Genomic DNA, 21,450 nt, shown 5'->3' on the forward strand with positions numbered 1-21,450 from the left:
CCCTCTCTGCCTTCCTGCCTGTGTGCAATGTTGTCAGCTGGGCGCCCACCTCCGTGCTTCTGCCTCCTGCCTGGGAGGGCCTGGCTGCAGGGGGCTTACCCCTGCTGCTGTGGGGGTGTCCTGGTGTGCAAAAAGGCACCTCAGCAGCAGCTGTAGGAGTGCTGGGATGCCCTGTGCAAAGCCAAGGTGCTTTTGTACACACCTGGGTTTTATTGTGCTGGGAGAAACTTTAAAAAAAACACATCTGGGGAGGGAGTGGAGGGACTCGGCGTGCTCGTTGCTTTTGCTCTGCAGCTCGCTGAGGACAAATGCCATCGGGCTGACAGCCTGCTGGAAGCCACCTGCACCACGGCCACCTCTGCTGTGTTGTGTCCACGGAATAAAACCCTTGCCGTGCCCTCAGCACGCAGCAGGTGCCTGGCACCTCAGCACCACCGAGTGAAGGGGGGGATGCTGCAGCCGGGGGGGGGGCTCCCTCGGCTCAGGGGCAGGCTGGGGGCGAGGCAGGAGGGAGTCCCCACAGCCCCCAGCAGCTGGCTCGGCCTCCCCTCAGCTCCCGTCCCTGAGGGGCCGGGTCTCCCCGTGAGGCGGGCGGGTGGCTGCGGTCCGCCGGCCGCCAGGGGCCGCGGTGGGGCCCGGCGGGGCCGTGAGGCGAGGCCGTGAGGCGAGGCGAGGCGGGGCCGTGAGGCGCGGGCCGGAGGCGGGCGGCTCGGCCATGGAGGCGCCCTCGGTGTCCTCGGTGCCGGCCGCCTCCGCCTCGGGGGCGCCGGCGGGGCGAGGGCCCATCAAGGGCATCCTGAAGAAGGGCGGCGGGAAGGCGGCGGGGGGCAGCGCGGCCACCGGGGCCAGGCGGGCCAGCCCGGCCCGCGACGACGACGAGCACGGGTGAGGCCGCGGAGGGGAGGAGGAGCGGGGCCTGGGGGCCACTGGGGGCTGTTGGGGGCCGGGGAGTGCTGGGGGGCCGCGGGGCTGCTTTGTGGTGTGGGCAGCGGGGTAACGCTGCCGGTAACGGCAGTAAGGGCAGTAAGGGCAGTAACAGCAGCTGTGTTCGGCGCTGCTCAGGGAGCAGCCTCGAGACTGGGCAGCAGCAGCGCGCTGGGTTAGTCTGAAAGCCTCGCGGTGGGCTTGGGCTGTGGGGACCTTGCCTCCTGCCTGCTGTGAGTGCCCGGTGTGCGGTGACAGCGCCCTGAGACGCCATCGCATCGTGGTGACCGCATTCTGCACACCCGTGTTTGTAGAATCTCTTTGGGCAGTTTTCTTCGTTTGGGACCTCAGCTGATATTGCAAGGAGAGGAATAATAACCATCAAAATGTGCGTGCAGGTTCCTTTCTATCGTGGTCATGTTCCTTTTCCTCTTTGCCTAGTCTGAGTCAGCCAGGTAGGAACTAAAAGTTTTTCATTTTCTGTACTGCCTGTGGCAAAGGCTCCTGCTTTCCAGAGAGACATTATTACAACTGAAGGAATGGCCTGATATTTTTGAAGGAATTGAGTGTAAGTAGCAATACACTGCACATAAGTTGTGTGTGTGTTTTTTTTCCCCCTCTAGTTTTAATATAAGCACTACATACTTATTATCACGCCAGGCATACAGTGAAACTGGCTATGAGGGGCCTCTGTTTCATTCTCTGTGGTCTTTCTTCTACCAGCTTCAAGAGTGCTCAGAAGTACAAGCAAATGAGCTGAGTGTGTAGTATAGCTGGGGGTAAGCAGTTAAGCAGACAGGAATCCAGCTTCTTTTTCTTATTTACTGACGTGAATCAATAAATGTATTATTAGATTAATTCTGAAATTGCCTTGCAAGTTAAAGCACATTGCCTAAACCTGGCACACTGCATTAGAAGATTTCCTGGAAAGATCAGGATAGGGAATTTAAAGCTAGTTTGCATGCAGATACCGTTTTTTTTAGTTGGTGACTTCATTACATCAGCGTTACTTCTAAATTTAGCAAAATCATTTTGTATTCTAAAAGAATTAGAAGCAGTGCGGCTGTGATGTTCCTTGCAGACTGAAAAGTGGCATATGAATTAAGGTATGTTTTCTTTGTGCACCTCAATCAGCAGCCTCCATACTTCTTTCTAATACTGAAAGTCAGATCTGACTTTCCTTTAAAAATAGCTGCAGATAAAGGAACTCTTTGTGTCAGCTGTCATCTTGTAAAGTACCGTGTTCAGAAGAGCTCTCACGTATTTGCATCATTATCGACCTGCTACTGTTAGTGATGGTGAAATTCTTTGCAAAACTTCCTTAATGAAGATAGGATGCAAAAGAGAAGTCTGTGAAATTGGGACATCACTGGAGCAGCATCCTGAGAGCTGAGATGATGGCTTGTGATAGATACGTTCTTGGCAATGCTCGTATGTTGTTTTTTTTTCCTTAAAGCTTCTGTTAGAGCATCTGAGGTATCTGATCTGGCATTTTACAGAGTAACTAACTGTGTTTGTGTATTTAGCAGACTCTTAATTCCCTGATCTGGTTTGCAGCATAGTCCTGCCAGCAGCTGTGTTGGAGTCTGCTACGGTAGGAACGAGTGAGGTGTGAGAGGTGTTCCTTCGAGTAATACATCCGAAACTGACCTGTCAAGGTGTGGTCTCAAAATAAATGGTTGCTTACATGTTTAGGGATGTGAAAGAATACAAGCGAACACTTCTGGAATTTCTCATCTTTTAGATTTGATTTTACTTAGGAAGATTAGATTTCATATTTCTCAGGTATAGAAATATGAACGTGGCCCCCTGAAGTCATGTCAGGAAGCGTTTTCCTGTGATGCTCCTAAGCTTTATCATTAATGTTATGCTGCTGTGGCATGCCTAAGCATGCCAAATTGGAGGCAGTCAAGGGAGGTGTGTGTTTTTAGAGCACTTAGTCACCCTCCTGTGACAACTTTTTACATGAAGTGGTGAAATGACCCGTTTGTCTGTTTGCCACTAATGATCTTTTTTTCCTAGCTGAATTTTAAATGGTGCTCTGGGAGGTGTTCCACAGCTGAGACACTTACTGTTGGAATCTAAGTTTAAAGAAGTGGATGTGAAAAAAGAAACCACTAAAATATTTCTCAGTCTTGTATTTGTAAGATACTGAATCAGACTGTAGACTGTCTAGTTTCGAGACTACTGTATGTGAAATATTTTTTTCCAGGTTTGCCAATGTTACTGTTAGGTTTGGCTTTGTGAGGCTGGGTGGATTAATCCTGGATGTCCTCTGGGCGAGTGCAGGGAGCACAAAGGCACCTGGTGGGAGCATCTCCCATCTGTCACATCTCCTCTGCGACCAAGCCCTGGCCCTGCAGCATACATGCCATTGTCTGGCTGCTGTGGCTGATAAAAAATCCGAGGCACTCGATATGTAACCATATGATCATCTTATGTTTGTCGTACATGGACTCTAAGCAGGTGTTTAGCTGATGTTTAACTGGTCATTTTAAGGATCTTAAATAGGTAGGTTTGAGTTGCTGGCGTTCCTGGACTAGGGCTCTTGCTTTGTCATCACGAAGCTCCTGACTCCCCACCCTGCTGGAGCAGGCAATCTGACTCATGCTTTGTCTGCTCAGATTGCAATCTTGGTGTTGCAGCTGGGACAAAGTGACAAATAGATAGGAAACTTCACATAAGACCTGGTTAGTATATGCTAAGGTGATTAAGCTTATTGGTATGCAGTTCTAGAGCACAAGTTCGTGGCGTGTGGAGTTCAGCATCAGCTCCTCCACTTTTATACTTTTTTCTCTCTTAATTTTTCTTCCCATGTATTATGCAGAGCTTTCCATGAAGGGTAAATTTAGTTTGTACTTGGACTTCTGCGTAATCAGTTTTGTTTTGCAGGTGGTATGCTGTCTAAAAGCAGTTATTTTATTGCATCTGAATATATATTGTAAATCTTGTAATTTATTACTGGAACAGTCTGCGCTTAAATAAGAGTAACTAAACTAAATTCTTTCAGCCAACTGCCGACCCCACCCCTGGAATAAAACACAAACCTAACATTTGCTTCCCTAAATAATAATTTTCCAACACTTCACAAATACCTTAATGCATAAAGAAATATTAAACAGTGGGATTATTTTGCTGTTCTAACGTTACATTTCTTGACTTAGTCTAAGGGGAAGACCGCCTCCTGTGATGCTGGCACTAGCAGTTTAGAGAAAATGTGGAACCTGCTAGGTGCTGTTGACTAAACCTTTCAGTCACTTCCAGATAGCAGAGTTGTGGCTGTTCCTCTGCCCACAAGGCAGCTGCTTTCCTTCTGGCCTATACACTGTCACTCTGGGTAGGCTTTTATTTCTGCAAATGTACACGAAGCGGAATGTTCTCTGATTAACTGAGGAAATTCTACATAATCTACCATCACTGGTGCCTAGCTATGTGAAGCATGAAACTCTTGTGGCTTAGTTACACCAGTGAATCAGTACAGTTTTGAGATTCCAGTTTAGAGGGACAAAAGCAGTATTAATTACCAGCTTGTTCAGTCCAATCTGTTTTACTGCAGGAAGTTATTTGTTGCTTTGTGGTGTTTGTGCACCAGTTTTGCTTGTAATTGTAGCAGCTCACTGAGCAGAGGTGAGGTGGAAGTTCCATGGCTTTTTGCAGCAAGCACTGTGGGTTGTAATAAGAGGAAGAATGATTTTAGGTTAACTTGTAATGAGAGCAGGCAGTTAATAGGGCAGTGATTGAAGGAGTGCTGGTCTCCTGAAGATGTGCACAATGTATTTGTACAGCATCAAGTTCGTTTAACTCCTGTGACTTGTTAAGGAAAGTCAAGTCACGATGGTAATTTGTTGTGGCTTAACAGAAGTATGTATGAGGCAGTGTTTAATAGCCATGTTTATACTTCGAACATGCCTGCGTGTCATAACAGCGTGCTTTTGGATAGTATATAGGAAAGGCTCAAAGACATTCTCAGTGTTTGTTTTCTGTGGCCAGACAGAACAGATTGTTTTTAGAAGATTCAAGAAGATTGACTTCTCTTTCTTATTTCAGAAAAAAATCCCAGAAGTGGGATGAAATGAACATCATAGCTACGTACCACCCAGCAGGCAAAGACTATGGCTTGATGAAAATAGATGAACCTAGTACTCCGTATCACAGGTAGGTTTGCTGAATTGCTGTCCTAAATAATAGCAGGTGACAGTTCTGCTGCAGAACTGCGTTATGGATGATTGCCTGACAGACTTTGCTGTCCTACTGGATATATACAATGGATGTGCATTTACAGAGCTTCTAAATAACGGGTTATAGCTATCAAGATGTACTGCCAAAGTAAATTTTTGGGGATGTCTATATGTATCAGGTTTTAGTCTTTCAATGGAGTTAGTAAGTCTGGCTTGTATTGACATTTTTCGTTAACGTCTGTGTGCTAGAATAACAGCTTTCCAAATTTAAATTAAGTATTGATATAAATGACAATTTATGAAGTACTACAGGAGTCTTTTAATTGAGCATTGCAATGTCTTGAATATTTTATGAATGAATTTTTAAGCAGCAAATTATTGATAAAGGCTGCTTTTCTTCTTTGCCTTCCAAGCATGGTAGGAGATGACGATGAAGATGCAGTGAGCGATTCAGAATCAAACGAGCCCTTAAAAGCAGATGTGTTGAGTAAAAAGTAAGTATTTTAATAGAGAACTGACTAAAGATCACTTCGCTTTTCCTAGAGTGGTTTGCTTTTTGGAAGGGCATCACTGTGTATTCTAGATGCTGAATTTTTGCTATTTTCAGAGTAGTTTTCTGCACTGATTGTTCCACTGGTACTTAACATTTCTTGCATCTTGGTAGTATACATAAATCATATTCATTATTTTTGCTATATTTGTACGTGTGTTATAGAATTTCATGTATTTCATATAGTGAAAATCTCAATGCTCAGAATCTTGTATTGTATGCTTTATGTAGACTGGCAGCTGCAGCTGAAGGTAGGGGACCTAAGATTATAGCAAGGCTAGAGGAAAGCAGTGAGGAGGAGGAGGAGGATGAAGAATTAACACCTGAAGAACGAGGTAGGCATAAGTTGGTGGTTTTTATACATATACATACACACAAGTAGTTTCATTTTTTCAGTACTTTATCTTCCCAAGTATTTCTTACTATCTTACCAAGCCTTTGTCATTTGAAAATGGAGATACAGAGTCTTTGAAGGGAAAGTAAAAGATTAGAAATGACCGGATCAGTTGTTCAGTCAGGACTGTTTGGTTTGGGATCTACATATACAGAGGAGTTTGCTGTTACTGGCAGCCCAATTGTACAGAAGCTTAATTCCTCTTATGAAACCTAGACGTCTCAAATGAGCAGCTCTTCCATTTTGGGGGTAGGTAAGTACTTAATTTGAACATATTTCAGGTAGATGTAACAATTTAATGAGAACTGCTGTGATTAAGACTCTACTACTTGCTTGCAATAATACAGCTGTTTATTTCTCATAGTAGTTGGTAGATGGATCCAGGAAGAAATCTACAATTATTCAGAGGAAAATTACCTCATGGATATTCAACAGAGATGTTACTTTACATTAGCTTGGGCTAGAACATTTTGAGGAAACAGACAAGCAGTAACACTTCCGAAGTTTCAGGGCTGTGTTAGGAAAGTAGTGTTGGGGCTGCCAATAAACCAAGTTTAACTATGAGACCTGCTTTGGAAATGTTGGGTGTATGAAGCAAAGATAAGTTTCAAGCCACAGGGAAAGATGAAAATGCTTTCTTCAACATGTGGTAAACATCTCTCTTATAACTAGCCTTTGGTAGCTGGCCAGTAGTCAAGTCGAATATCTGCAGAAGTTTGTCTGCTGTCCCACCAGTACATCCTGGCTTGTCCATAAGTCTGCTTAGAAACCAGAGTTGTAAAACTGTGGAAATTTTACCTTATTGGATGCTTCTCTTCATTCAGACTTCATTTTACTTGAGGACAGGTTCTTTCAAAAGCCCTTCAGCCATTCCAGTTCATTAATTACTACCCTTTTCATAAGTTAGACTTGTTTTAAAAAAAAAAAAAAAACAACAAGGATTGTTTGGTCATAAAAATGACGTACTGTCATGGTAGGAATAAACCTGACCTAGGAAGTGGTTGGTGCTCATGCCTCTCTGGAGAGGAAGTAAATGATTTTATTTATTTATTTTAAAATATCAAATCTTTGCACTTTTTGTCCACAGAAAAAAAGAAGCAGTTTGAAATGAAGAGAAAAATGCATTACAATGAAGGACGAAACATCAAACTGGCAAGACAGCTCATCGCAAAAGAACTACCTGCTGAAGATGACGAAGAGATGTGTGATGCTGCAGATGTAGAAACGATGAATACAGAAGCTACTGAACATGGTGAGGTGCTGCTTAATCAAAAGCTGTATTTAACCTGTGATCCTTTCAGCTGTTGGGGTGAATATGCTCAAGTGTGAGAATAGAGAGGGCACAGTATCGATGTAATGCTCAACGTGCAGTACTGTGTGCTGTTGTGATAGGTGGATTTGCGGTTCGGTAACAAAACAATCAGCACTGTTAATTAAACACATGGGCTTCTGTTAGAGCACAACAGAAAAACAAACACCTCTGCTTCAGGCCACTAGTATCTCTACAGCATGTCTGACTCTTGGTAGTGAAGTTGCCAGCATCTCTTTTTGTAGGGGAGTTTTCCTGTGCAGGACATTTAAAGCTGTGGCCACAAGGGAGAGCCTGGCCCTGTGTTGTGGCGTGCTTCCCATTCCACTCCCAAACCATCCTGTAGTCAGCAATGGGCAGCTAGCATGAAGGCTTCTTCCCTGTAGTGCATCTAACGAACTTCTGCCTGTCTCTTGGTAACTTAAAACTGTGCTGTTAGGAGTTTAGTATCACTTGTCCTTAGGCATTAATGTTCAGTCTTAAAGTATGGGATGAGAACCTCAGCCTCCCCTTTTAACACAGCTGCTGGAAGAAAGTCTAGGACTCCTGGCTGGGAGCTGTTTTGGGAGCCTGCTGCAGAGCCGTCTCTTGATAGCAATCTCTTAGAACTACAGAGGGTGACACCTCCTCTGCCATCTTTAGCTTCTCTCTGGGGCTATGTAACAAAGTCTTTGATTTTTATGTATTCACCAGGCCTTCTGGTGAATAACTACAGCTGTTCAGTACCTACCTCTGTGTGGAACAGCACATTTAACAAGTTTCTGGCATTAAAAAAATAGCCATCTCTTGCTAATGAGACTAGTGGTGATGAATCTAAGTCTGTAAGCCTCCTTCATCTGTTGCTTGGCAAAACTAGAGACATTAAAACAGCCTGCAGACTTGGGAAGATGCTGCATGGGTTTAAATTGGTTCACATTTGCTTTGCACAACCACATGAACTAGAAACTCTTCTAAATATAGTTTTAATTCCACTAAATAAAAAGGTGATTTGCCGAGTTGCATTTTTTAAAAAAAAGTTTTGTGGATTGCACTCTTGTCTTCCATTGTTTCTTATGGAAGGGCTAATGCCTTCATACTTGCTTTAAGAGGGTCACTTGCTACATGTCTGAGACCCATTAATGGCCTGGATTGCTACAGTAACTTGTCATACGCCTTATAATGGCTATTTACTAGAACTTCACTCCCCAGGGGAAAGGAGGGCTCCAATAGGCAACCTTAGGACCTTTCTCCATGGCTTGAAGCTGCCATCTCTCTGCACTCTGCTGTAAGACAGAGGCAACTCCGCTCCCCAGCTGCATTCTCCAGTGGACTGAAGGCACACCTTTGCAGCATTTTTCCATCTTTATTGTTGAAGTCCATTCCACCTTGCCTCATAACCAACTTCTGAACCACAACTGGTAATTATCTATTTCAGACTGCTCATGGCCAATAGGTTCCATAATTGTAACTGTTTGGCAGGTTATCAGTCCATTAACTAACTGGTTCACCTCTGCCATGGCTTATAGAAATACTTTCCATTAACTCGATGTGGTTCTCAGTTCTTCACTTCTGTTTTTGTATTATTCTGCTTAACAAGCCCTGGCATTTCAGTATCTCCTAATCTCTACATCAACTATCCCAGTTTGTGTGCTCTGTACTCGATCAGTTCTTCTGAGGTTCAATACTGGTCTCACTCTTGTAGCGGCTAGTGAATTGAATGATAGCGTGCAGGATTGGTCAAAGGGCAAGGAAATCTGGTCAAAGCTGTCAGTAAGCAACTGTCTTCTGCCACTGCCCGTGTTTTAAGCAATTCCTACATTGAGATGATAAGTGTTCAGTAACGCAGCTGTGTTAATGCCAAAGTTTTACTGGAATAACTTTTTGGAGATGACATCTCTTGATTATTCTCTCACCTTTATTCAGGGGGCACAAAAGAATCATAAATGTTAATTACAGATTTTTGAGCTACAGAACATTTCTGAAATAGCTGGTTTTAAAACTTGCTGCTTGGATTCATTTCTAATCTGTACTTTTCGTTGTGCTAGGCAATTGGATATTTAAACAGTATTTTGATTTGTTCATTTCCTTCATGGAAGTGGATCAAAATGCTAATAATTTTGTTTCTGAAATTGCCTCCTTAGAACTTTAAGTGTGTTAGGATGCTCTTGGATCTTTCTGAGGCTGTGTGGAAAGTCTGTAATTCATCTGGATAGCTTTCAAAGAGCTCTTCAACTTCAAACCATTGTATTTTAAAGTGCTTTAGTAGCAGAGAAGTAGAGTTTTCTTCAGTGTATTGGGTGATGGAAGCAATGACTCTGGCTTATTTTGTCTTCAGTCTGTGAAACTAACAGCTCTGTTTGTGTTTAAGTGCAGAGGAAATGTCTGTCTTTTACTGCATGTTGTATTAGCTACATTTTGATAATTTTCTTCCAATTGACTTCAATTCTTCTGAAGTTAGAGATCATCTAGTGATGTAGCTACCACTCACCTTATGTCTGAGAGTGTAAATCCATGTAAGTGAGAGCTGCTATGCAGTGTCTGTTTATTCCAGTGGAGCAGCATGACTTCCGTAGCACTGATGATCACTTCAGGTGCAGATGTGACATGCGGTATCTCGCAGTGGTCTGTTGTAATGCCAGGACTCCTCTGGCTCCTTGTTTTTTCTGGGGGCGATGTGAAACCCTCTTGTCACTTGGAAGCGTTTGGTCCATGAAGATCCCTTCGAGGTTCTTTGCTTCTCTTATCCAATGCTTCTTTCTACCCTCTAAACCCATCTGTTTTGTTTTTCAATAAAGCTAGCAGTGTTCTCCTGATCTCTGCAAACTCTCCTTTTTGTTATGTCTGGGCTGAGGAAGGGGCTAAGGATTTGAGACAAGTTTTTTAAGAAGGCTTCTGTCATTTACCACTGAGTCCACTAATGTAAGTTGCGCTTCTTGGTTACAGAATGAGATTTCTTGCTGATTGAAATGAAGATGACCAGTCCAGTCAGTAATGGTGAGAACTATTTGTGTATTTCTGCCCCTATTTTCATCCTGGGCTACCAAGTATTTTATATGGATGGGTTGTTCCTTTCTTGCCTTAAGTAGCTGTACCTTATCCCCATGCATGTGGGTTACACCAGTCAAGCCTTTGGGAGGAAAAGGAAGTTGAAGTTGTAGCAGTCTGCATTAAGGTTGATTCAGCATTTCAGCTCCCCTGGCATTTCTCTGGCTATTCCCTTTTTATGACTCCGTGAACAATGCAATAGGCTTTGCCTGTAAAATAATGACCTTTGCTCCTCTCTGCAAACACCTTTCCTTTACAAATTCTATTTGAAATCACTGAAGGAAAGGTTCTTCATTTAAGTTGATTTAAGCATAATGATTGACATGCAGGCCTGTCTTCTGCTACACAGAAGTATCTTTCCTCAGGAGAGACAAGGGTGTGATCTGCAGTAATTCACCTGACAGGCAGTAAAACTATTGTTCTCTGCGTATGGCTCATTTAGCATTATTGCAGCATGATAAACTTACTCAGGTACTGCTGATCAGCTTAGCTGTCAGCTGACTGGGCGTGCTCTTTTGGACTTTGATAGATACAGAATACATTGTGTTTTCTTAACCATGGTGAGCAGCGCCCTGAAGATGACTTACCTGGAAAGACTGGGGTCATGCCTAAATTGTTCCTGCTTGTTGGGACCGAGTATAACTCATGCACGAGCCTAACTGGCTTGCTTTAAGCTTATCGTGTGGACGTGGCCTTCTCTGATCTTTGCATTATGCAGCTGAGTTTTCAAGCATATGTGTGTGTAAATATATGCACATATTCACATAGACACGTGTATAAATAGCCTTTGTCAGTGGGTTTTTTCATGTGAAATAACTGATGAGAAGGAACCTCTTCTCTGATTTATTACTGTTCTTTAGTTCAAAACCATGAGTTGAAGACTTGGTGAACAACACATCAGGCTGTGCTACTTCCTTTATTAGCTTATTTTGTTTTTAAAGTGTCTCATCTGGAATTGAAATTTGACCAGAATAGCACTATGCTAAGTGGCATTTCAGGAACCTCATATGTTCTGCAAATTGCTCTCTTAAGTCTTGGGTTAAATACTTCTGATTCCAGGGTTGTCAAGAATTCAGTGCATGGGGTGCTGAACGGCTTTGGCTCTCTCTTCAAAACATGAGGGTGAAATAATTATTTTGGAGGCTTCAGCACACTGAAACTAAAGGCATACAGGCTGCTAAGATGGGTTGCAAACACTGCCTTTGGGGAAGCAAAGATGATTTCAGGAGTATATTTGTGTGGTGTTTTGTTTTTTGTTGTTTTACATATTCAATGAGTGTTACCTGTAGTTACCTATTTTTTGTAATCTTTCTTTGCAGCACATGCTACTCAAGACCAGCTGGAAGGTAGAACACGCAGCGTAGAAGAAATCTGTCCAGAACTGTAACTGCTTGTCAAAGACACAAATATAAACACTGCTTCATGGTTTTTGCTATTAAGGCTCTTAAATATTGAGAAGCATATCAGTTACAATGTTGTATTGCCAAGAATGTTAATTTTAGACTTGTCCATTAGGCAGAAAAAAATCTGTCTAATTGATTTATTCTTGTGCCTAGTATTTCATGGAGAATACTGCTTTATTATCTGTTCAACCAGAATGGCATTCCCTGTATGTATAATGCTGATTATCTTGCGTAATGTACTGTTACTCTTCATGCTTCGAAACACAGACACTATCTCTGTTTTTTCACTATTTATTTGACAGTGCTCTAGGTGTGGTATCCCTTATGGAAGGGTTTGGGATTCAAGAGCTAAACGGTACAGCATATATCAGATTGACACGCAAGGTATTTATCAGATGTATTAAGCAGTATAAAAAGGGATTATAGAAGTTTTAGAACTTTTTAAAAACAATTTTGGCCTCCTAATCTAGATTTCAGTGTATTATTACCTGTACTTCCTCAATCTCTAGAAGAGCTATATTTTTCAGACCAGTATTTGGAATCAGTTATTTGCTTCTGACTAAGGCAGTGCTAACATCTGGTGGAGGGAGTGTTTTACACTGGAAGCGTGCTAACTTGAACTTTGAATTTAACTCATTTTCTCTTCCACTGGATGTTTTTTTTTTTTTTTGGAGCTCTCTTGGTTTATCTTGAGAACATGAAAGTTCCCTCTGACTTTCCTCTCAAAGCCACATCAACTGTTATTTTTACGGCTCTTGCTTCAAGCTTTTGATCCTTTCCGGTTGCGTGATGAGTTGTGCTACTAGCACCTGAAGAAAAACACCCATCCATAAGGAAAATCCACATCAGGACTTGAAGATGGGCTGAGTTTAGGCTCTGTCTGTTCTTTATGTGAAGGTAACTGCTGGTGATCTGCTTGTTTGGGGTTTGTGACCTGCATACTGAAAACCACTGGTCTAAATCTTTCTGCATCCAAGTAAGTTAATTACAGCAGCTGCTTTTGCAAAATGAAAGCTGTTTGGAAGATTAGAAGGGAAACTGCCTAATTCAGATACGTTGTTTATGATGTGGTTGTGTAGCCCTTGTAAAGAGGGATTCTGAACCTCCACACTGCTGTAAACAACTTCCCACTCGATGGAATTTGCCTGGTGAATGTTCCAGTATTCAGAATAGTTCCTGGGTTCTATTACACCAACGAAGTATACACTTGAGCTTTAGCTTGATTATGGAATACAGTGTATATCTTAATTTTGGTCTGAATTTGATATGTTGCAGAAATCCATATAGTTATATGGATCTATTTTAAAACGTCTCTTTGTCCACTGTACATGTGAGGTTTGAATAAAGGAATGGAAGTTATTTTACAGTTACCTGCATCCTCCAGTGTGAGCTTTCATGAAATCCGAGAGAGTGAATAAAGCAGGAGAATGCTGCCACTCACGAGGTTTATACAGGAATATATAGAATATATTTTATATATAATATATTTTATATAATCTTGGGGGCTCGGTGTCGGTACGTGGATGTTGTTGATGTGTGGTGAAGGCCCCGGGCCGCCCGCCATGGCAGCCTCCCGCCGCTGCCGCGACCGACAGGCGGCCCGGCCTATCGCAGCGCGGGGGCGGGTTCCTTCCTCGCCGAAGAGCGCCGTCATTGGGCTTTTGTGTCGCCGTGGCAACGGGGCTGGCCAATGGGTGAGAGGCTTACGGCGGTCTCCCCGTTGGCTTGCCCGGCTGTTACTCTTTTACGGCCCGACGCGGAAGCGATCCCTGAGCCGCCCGGCGGTTGGCTGCCTCCTGCGAGAGGCACCCTTATTGGCCAGCCTCCCTGTTACACCCTCCCCCCTCGCTTTGCGATTGGCCAGTCCTTCCCCCTCCTTTCCCCTTGGCCCGGCCACCACCCCCCCTCCCTCCTCCTCTCCAGCTAAGCCCCGCCCACCCTCCCCCTCCATTGGCCCACCCCCCCGTTCCCTACCCCCCATTGGCCGTCGGGGCCGTCAGTCGCGGCGGGGCGCGGGAGGAGGGCAGAGGGGCGCTCGGTGCGGCGTCCCCTCAGCAGCCGCCGGGCCCCGCCCGGCCTCGCCCCGCGCCCGCTGCCCGGTGCCGGCAGCATGAGGGTGGCCGTGGACTTCGAGGAGTGCCTCAAGGACTCGCCGCGCTTCAGGTGCGGGGGCTGGGGGGGGCACGGGGCTGGGGGGGGGCCCTCAGGGGGTGCCGGGGCCTCGGGGAGGGCCCGGGGGAAGGCGCCGGCAGCTCCTGAGGCGGCGGGATCGGGGCTGCCCGCCCCCCCCAATCCCCCCCGATCCCCTTCCCTCAGGGAGAGGCAGCAGCCGGCGGCGGGTCGGGCTCTGTCAGCGCTCTGTGGTTCCCCCCGGCAGCCCCTGGCGCTGCCCGCCCCGAGGAGCCGCAGCCAGCCGCCGGGTGCAGCCCCTCGCAGCCTCCAAGGCGCCGTTCCAGGCTTCGAGGGCTAGGAAGTGGTTACGGGCGTGTAGCGAAGCCCTGCGCTGCTGCTGGTTTTAGAAAGCCAAAAAGCCAAACAGCACCCGCTTGATGGCTTTCGTTATTCATCAGTGTTTACTTCTGTAACTGGCCATTCGGATGCCTTCGTGCCATTTGCCTGATCCGAACGCTTGGAAGCCTTCTCAGTGGGTCTGGCTGCGGTGGTTGTACCGAGGGTCGGTGCACACAGGGATGCAGAGAGAGGCTTTTATGGGGCTGAGCGTTACCGGAGGGAGCAGTGCCCTTGTGCTGTATCCCCTGGCTCACAGCAAGGCAGAGCCGCGGCTGCCTCCTGACCTCGCCGAGCAGGTGGGTGTAGTCGCATCCGTCCCATCAGTGTACCTGTTGGAGCGGTTAAATCAACCTGTCAGGAGGCGCACACTGCGTGGAAGTGTCATAGTTTGCTTACACTGTGCTTACAGCCACAGAGAGGACAAGGAGGAAGTAGATGAATCAGAGTTTCTGAGTCACCAAATCCCTTTTTTCACAGGGAAGAACTTAAACCTTTCAAAACACTGCTACGTATAGCTTCACAGACATGGCTTTCCTGCTTGTCTGCCTCTCACGAAGGTCATGTCAATCACTTTTTGGTCTTGATGTGAAATCGGGAATACACTGAATCCAAGAAGGGGTTGTTAGTTGATGTACGAAGCGGATGAAGGTAGCGTGATAGAGTTGCTGATACAATGATAGATAATGGCCACAGAGATTCCATCAGACAAGCGGTGTGTTATTTCGTAGTAAGGTATCTTTCTTCCCAGCAGATAAAGAAATCTTTGGATTAGAAAACCTGAGGCAAGGGCGGCCTTCTTGTGTCTCTGTGCTTGTGAACTTAGGTCAGATCAGATTGGCTCACGTCTGGAAACCTGACATTTAGGAGCTTATTTCTGAAAGGGCAATAGGAACAGCTGTGAATTTGAGCCCAGTTTTGTAAACTTGCAATCATGTTTTGCTGTGTGTGATTTTTTTCCCTAATTGTGCTCTTCCTTTGAAGCTTTGAAAATAATCTCTCAGCAGTCATATGCTTCGTGACTCCCATTCTTGAAGTGTGGACAAATCGACGAGCTAGCGAGGAAGTGCGTCCGCAGTTCTCCTGCGGTGTGTTGCTGTCATCCCTCGAATGAAGAAGTTGCTTAGGGAGGGGCCTCGGAGCAGTCCCTGGGTAGCAAAAACGGAGTTGTGCTGACAAGTTCTTTCTGTGTAATCAGGAATTCCTGGAGTGTCTTTTAATATCCAGATAGCGTTGTGAAATAATACTTTCTCCTTATCTTTAAACACTGAGCATTTCAGTTTCAGAGGTTATTGGAACAGGCTTTCTTTTTTTTTTTTTTCTTCTTGTAACTGAAGAATCATTTCTCGAAATAGATGAAGTATGCACTGTAGCAGCCCCTTTGATCACTTTAAAGCTAAATCGTTAGAAAGGACAGGTACGTTTAAGTGATGTGGAAACGTACCTGCTGTGACAGTGATCTTGATAAATAACAGAACAAAATTCTGTTGCTTGTGATGTGAGCAATTAATTGGAAGAACTCTCTAGGGGGAAAAAAAAAAAAGACAAAGCTTTGGCCTGTTGCAATCTTTAGAATTCATCAGTAAAAAGTTGGTGTTCTTGATTGCTTATTTGTCCTTATCTGCCACTGTTGCTGGATTTTTTTTTTGCATTCAGAGAGAGTTCACTTCCTGAGACCCCAGCTGCAGAGCAGATGATGGGGGAGAGTCAGAGGAAAGCGTATAAATGCAGCTGCAAATTGGCATTCTTAGTGAAAGCATGTAAGGGGTGGTTTGAGTAGAATTGGTGGCTGTGGTATGCCTTCCTCGAAGGGACCTGTCCGAGGAGTCCTCCCTGTAGATGTAGCTGCAGCTCTGCGTGGCGTGGGGGGCCTGCAGCACCGGGGCAGCGGCCTTGTCGCTGGCGTTCCCTGATACACGAGTGCTTTTGCCTTTGTTTTGTCTGACTTGGGCTTGGGTGTTAGAACAAGCTGTGGCTGTTGTAATGCTTGTCTTCTGGTCTTTTGTTTTGGAGAAAAACTTTATGGACAGTCTGTTAAATTGGGATTTTTCAAAACTCAAGCTTTTAGGAACAGTTACAGACTTCAGGTAGTTCAGCTCTGGCGCAGGGTGCAGTCTGCAGGGCAGTCAGTCTGGTGAGGGATTTACCGCTTTGCACTCACTGTTCTATTTAAGTATGCATCTCCAAAAGCAGTAAGCAGTCCTTCATGTCAGCTGTAGCAAATATGCGAACATTTAAATACTCTGCAGAAACAGGAAGGGGAAATGGGATGCAGACCTCGTGGCAGGAGTGTCAGTGTGCTCCGCAACCTCGGGGCTGCCCGGGCCAGGGGGTCCTGCTGGGACAGGCCTCGCTGTGAGCAGAGCATGGGGTGGGGAAGTGCTAGAGGGAGCTGTCTATTCCTGCTGTTAAAATAAATAAAGACTGGCTTTTACCTTCTGTCAGCGTTTGTTGCAATTTATTTGCTTTTAGGAAGGATTGAATCCCTTTGCGTGCACATAGAGCAGGAAGAATAGGACATAGATTAGAACATCTCTTTCCTTCTCTAGCATGAAGGACATGATTAACTTCAATCTTTTTGGTATATCTTATGTCAGTAAGTGTGCCATGCTGGAATAAGCTCTTTTAAAATCTTTTCTAAGGCTTATTTTTCTGTAAATCTGTTCCTCGAACTGTTGTTTTTAGGCACTTGTGTTGATCTGGTGGGAGGAATAATCTCATACCTAGTAGTTCTTTTTGGTATGGATTCATAATGATCGAAAGATCTCATCTCTGAACTTGGCAGCATTCTGTTGTGCGTTAATCACTGAACACCTCCACTGAGAGCCTGGTTTGCTGCGTGTCCTGTGTCAGAAGGCCTATTGAGGATGGCTGTCTGAGCGGGTCACCGATGCCACTTTGGGTTTCCTACATTTCTGATCTTCTCTCCAGTTCAGTGCTATGAAACCCAAGTTGGGTCAATAGGCACCTGTCCCGCAGGTAAGAGGCAGAGTTCTGTCACCTGGGGATGCGGTTAGGGCAGGGAAGTGGCTGCTTTCACCTCTCTGGAATAGCTCTTGTTGAGCTGTCAGAGCCCAGCAAACGTACCTAACCTGTCTGCTAAGTACTTCTGGAGGAGAATGCAGAAATGGGAATGTGGGTGATCCTTTAGGACCCCACAAACAGTGCCACCGTGCTCCAGCCCCTGGCCCACTGTGCCACAAGCGCCCAAACAGGATGCTCTTGGTCCGTGTCTTCGTGGCGAGGCTGCTCGCTGGAGTCAGTTCGGTCATGGCCAAGGCGATAGGAGGTGTGTGGCCAAGGAGGTTGGCTTGGTCTTGCTCAGACTCACGTAGCTCATCCAGGGGAGACTTTCAAAGAAACCTTAGGTCTGGGCTTTCTGCCCTTGGAGTTCAGGAGTGGAAAGTGAGTTTGTAACTTATTGGCAAGGCAGCGTGGAAAATAGTGCAGAAGGAGCGAGTAGGATACAGTAAGTGGAAATAGAAGGCCGCCCAACTTTGTAAGTTTGCTGTCACCTGTTTTACACTTCTGCTGTTGTGTTAAGCTTATCATCTGCAGTGTATGGCTGCAGAACAGCCCACTTCCGAGCTGCAGGCTGGTGATGTGCAGGGCACTGGTGAGGTACATGTGTGCATCTTCGTCCATGCTGCTAAGAGTTGGTTGGAGGCACTTAAGTAATGCTTCCACGTTTCTGATTCTTCACTTTTCTGGCAATGGCAGCAGATGTGCTGTTCTCCTCAGCCTCTAGTCAACAGTGCATTTATTTCTCAAGTCTGACTGCATCTTTCGAACTTATATAAAGTAAATAATTTATCTAAAGAAAGACTTATTGCAGGATAGGATCCAGTGTTAAAGCATTTCTTCTATGGTAGTCCTACTGGAGTAGTTCTCCACTGAGTTCTCCTACTGAGTTCTCATCAAACATATTTCTCAAATACATTTCTTCCAAAGCTCTCAGTAAATTTGCAGAGGTTTTAAAAGATTTCATAAGAAGTTGTTGCAATCCTTCCTAGCAGAGACCAGGGAAAAATGTGTTGAAATCAGACTGTCCTGATTAGGTTAGTACACTTAGTGTGTTTTTGTTTTCTTTAAAAAAAAATAAAATGGTTGTTTTGTATTACAAATGTTAGCTTTGTAATAGTAATTCCATCTTTTTTAATTTTTTTAAATTTTTATTTGTTCTTGCATTGCAATGAATGTTAAGGCTTTCCCATGTGTTTTTATTTAACAGCCCAAATTGCTGACAAGAACTTCAAATGTTCCCTTCCTTAGTTTTGGTCCCAAGTTTTTATCTGGGAATGTTTTTTTTGAAAGGGGAAAAAAAGAGCCAGGAAGGGAGCTCACAGGAGAAGTGGTAGCAATGTGTGAGGTGCAGCGCTGGTGCAGGGCTGGCAGTGCAGCAGGGTCAATTGCTGAAGAACTGACGTTAATTAGGCCTATGCAACTGGTCTTTAATGAATACTTGCCAAATTAGAGGGAATGCTTATCTATGTGTGAGTATCATAACTGTAATTATCAGAGCTCTTACAGTCACTCAGGTTGTTAATATAGGAGAGGTTATGCTCTTTACCTGGAGCGTCTCATTTACGTTGCCCAAACACATCTCATGTAATTTAATTAAGAACTGAAGTTATGGAAATGATAGCTTCATGTTTTTCCAGGGGGACTGGAGGGGAATATCAATATTGAAATCTCTGGAAAGCAGGGTTAAATGTAACGTTCATTAGGAAGGTGGCAACTAGAAAATAGCAATCCTGTCTATGTTGGGCTGGGTGAGCTTTGGATAGCTTTGTTCTTCCCTATGTTTCTGTTAAAATGTTGGCCACTAAATGCCCAGCGTGCCAGCTGAGCTGTTAGCAGTGTCCTGGGATTGATAGATTTTAGTTGTTCACACTTAGCTTCTTAACAATCTTCATACTTGAGTGCATTACTTAGACAGCATTTCTCCTGTCTGTGCTACACACAGAGAACAGTATGACTGAGGTTATTGGTCAGTGTTTCCTATGGTGAATCATTCTGAAGTCTTAAAAGCAAACTGCATCCTGATAACCTGCTTTGGGTGAAAAAGGAAAGGAAAATATCCAGCTCTCACTGCCTGCAGAAATACAACTGAAGTTACAGAGCCAAAGTAACCCCTTTGCTGTGTCCTGCTGCAGACCTTGCTGCTCACAATTAGTTCGGCATCTCAGGGGGATGCAATTGCAGAAGCGTCATGAGGAAGTGCAAAAATAAAAAGAAGTGGTTACTTAATATAATGCCTTACATTTGCATGGGCAGGAAGTAGAAGAAATTCTAATTTACTTTTTATATTTTTGTTTTTGTTTGTGTGTTCGTAACTCAATTTAAAAGCACCAACAGAAGTTGAAACTTTGTGAATGCCTAAGTGATCTCTGAGCAAATAGCTGCTGTTTGCTGCAGAGGTAGAGGTCCCCAGGACTTCAGGTAACATGGGTGGCTTCTGTTTATTTGGTGAAACAAGTACCAGCAGATGTAGCTGTCTGCAGTGGGAGAGCTTTAGGAGGAAATAAAGGTTAGCATATGGGCTGTGACATTTGTAATATCTCTAGGAGTTTTCCATACCTATCTGTGACAGTATCAATCCTTCTTTTTGTTGTTGCCACTCTCTGTGGCTAAAAGATGAGACCAGGAACGTGACAAATTGTACATACTGTCACTGTCGTAACCTGCACAATTGTAAGCATACAACATAGCAGATTAAAACATTGCCTGGCCGTAGGATCACTTCAGGAGGAGTCCTTGCATATTCAGTGGAGGAGTTTCCCTGAACACTATAAGTAGCCAGACTTGAGACCTAGGTCAGGTGTTTTCTTCTGATACGCTGCAGATTACTCATCTACACGGGCAAAAGTTTTCTTCTGTGGGACGATGTCCTGTGTACATTTCCAAATTGTTAAGACACAAGAAAATAAGAATTACTGCAAAACAGTCTCAGTGTTTTATGAGATGTTTTGAACAGAGAAAATGCCTGTCAGATAGATGATGGGCTAACCTGCTAACGTGGCATGTGTTTTCCTGTGAGCCAGGCTTCCTGTGTGAAGTTCGAACGTCTGGATGCTGCAGCTTACAAGCACGGTGCAGCTCAGTAATCTCCAGAGTTGCTGTCATTACTGTTATTGTTATTGTCAGTAGTAATGAGGGTTTTAGATAGTTTTATGTGGTTTTGCACAGGATGTGTAGTCTAGCACTACTTAGAGCATATGAGCAGAGCACTTGATTTTTTCGTGACTGTACAATGTGCAGTCGGTAAGTCGCTAAAAGAGAAGCTCCAGCGGCAATTCGGTACGCATAAACACAAAGCAGAGCTAGCGAGCGGTTTGCATGATGTGATTTTGAAGTTTCTAAACCTCCAAAATTTATTTGTGTTTTAAGCTGGATGTAATACAAAGAGAAACCGGAGAAGCCATATGCAGCGAAATGTATTCCATCTGTCAAAATTAAAAAAGGCTCCGTTCAAGAGGAGTCCAGATTTCCATCTCTCCGAGTGCCAGATGTTGATTTAAGTGGGAACACATGGGTATCAAACACACTAAGCGTTTCTGTGCTTTTTAAGTATCCTAATTTTCAATTGCTGGTGATCTTGTACCTATTTCAAACAGACTGGTGGAACCCTGTGTAGATCGTGGGGAGCCTTCGCTGCTTGGAAAGGCGCTCTGTGGGCTGAGGTTGGAGTCCATTGTCTCGCTTGGGGTGGGGGAAGGTGGCTTTTGGTTCTGCCCCATTTCTGGACTGCCTCCTGGCTGTGTGTTACCCATCCTGTCTAAGGTGAGGTGTGGGTTGAGTATTGCAATATCACTGTTTTTTTAGGTACTACACTGTTCTGATATGCTTTAGGTTTAGGACTACCTACCTAACTGGGTGGGTGAAGAAGAAAATAAGGGAATTGGTGGTGGAGCCGTGCTGGGCCTTGCGCTCTGTGCCAGGAGTAGCACAACGAGACTCACCGGAGCTCCCAGGGGATTGTTGAAGGTGTTGAAGACTCACTGAGCTCACCAGGGAATGCCAGCAGCATCGCGTCATTCCTAGATTGGTAGCATCCGTGTACATTTTGAGATCCTATCTCTACAGAGAATTCAGTAATTACTGAAACAGGCCCCTTCTGAATTTCCTTGAAGAGGAAACGTAGATTTCATCTCAGCTGC

The 21,450-nt window shown here is 44.6% G+C and overlaps 2 protein-coding genes across 7 annotated transcripts in view; both read left to right on the forward strand.

Annotated features, from left to right (window-relative positions):
• The first annotated feature begins 687 nt into the window (after positions 1 to 687).
• Positions 688 to 13,152, forward strand: PPP1R2 (protein phosphatase 1 regulatory inhibitor subunit 2). 3 transcript variants are annotated; one of them, XM_032193457.1, is made up of 7 exons: positions 688 to 885; positions 4,972 to 5,079; positions 5,516 to 5,596; positions 5,884 to 5,987; positions 7,134 to 7,298; positions 10,278 to 10,328; positions 11,699 to 11,762. In XM_032193457.1, exons 1-6 carry the CDS (start codon positions 716 to 718, stop codon positions 10,280 to 10,282), a joined length of 633 nt encoding a protein of 210 aa, XP_032049348.1. In that variant the 5' UTR covers positions 688 to 715; the 3' UTR covers positions 10,283 to 10,328; positions 11,699 to 11,762. The 3 variants fall into 3 exon arrangements, with proteins under 3 accessions (XP_032049348.1, XP_032049347.1, XP_032049346.1); XM_032193456.1 differs by lacking the exon at positions 10,278 to 10,328 and having other exon boundaries at positions 11,699 to 13,152; XM_032193455.1 differs by lacking the exons at positions 10,278 to 10,328; positions 11,699 to 11,762 and adding an exon at positions 8,544 to 8,758.
• A 646-nt stretch (positions 13,153 to 13,798) lies between these two features.
• Positions 13,799 to 21,450, forward strand: part of ACAP2 (ArfGAP with coiled-coil, ankyrin repeat and PH domains 2) — a 64,077-nt gene continuing 56,425 nt past the window's right edge. For all 4 annotated transcript variants that reach the window (XM_032192840.1, XM_032192843.1, XM_032192841.1 and 1 more), the window contains exon 1: positions 13,799 to 13,945. In XM_032192840.1, the coding sequence (XP_032048731.1) occupies positions 13,893 to 13,945 (53 nt within the window). In that variant the 5' untranslated portion in view covers positions 13,799 to 13,892. The remainder of the gene's footprint in view (positions 13,946 to 21,450) is intronic.

This window comes from Aythya fuligula, chromosome 9 (assembly GCF_009819795.1).
Source record: "Aythya fuligula isolate bAytFul2 chromosome 9, bAytFul2.pri, whole genome shotgun sequence".
In the NCBI taxonomy this organism is placed as follows: domain Eukaryota; kingdom Metazoa; phylum Chordata; class Aves; order Anseriformes; family Anatidae; genus Aythya; species Aythya fuligula.

Excerpts from the sequence above, each read along its gene's own strand:
- PPP1R2 (XM_032193455.1), top strand. The coding sequence starts at position 716 with ATGGAGGCGCCCTCGGTGTCCTCGGTGCCGGCCGCCTCCGCCTCGGGG. Across the intron at positions 886-4,971 it reads CGCGACGACGACGAGCACGG|AAAAAAATCCCAGAAGTGGG; the intron begins GTGAGGCCGCGG and ends TTCTTATTTCAG. Across the intron at positions 5,080-5,515 it reads CCTAGTACTCCGTATCACAG|CATGGTAGGAGATGACGATG; the intron begins GTAGGTTTGCTG and ends TTGCCTTCCAAG.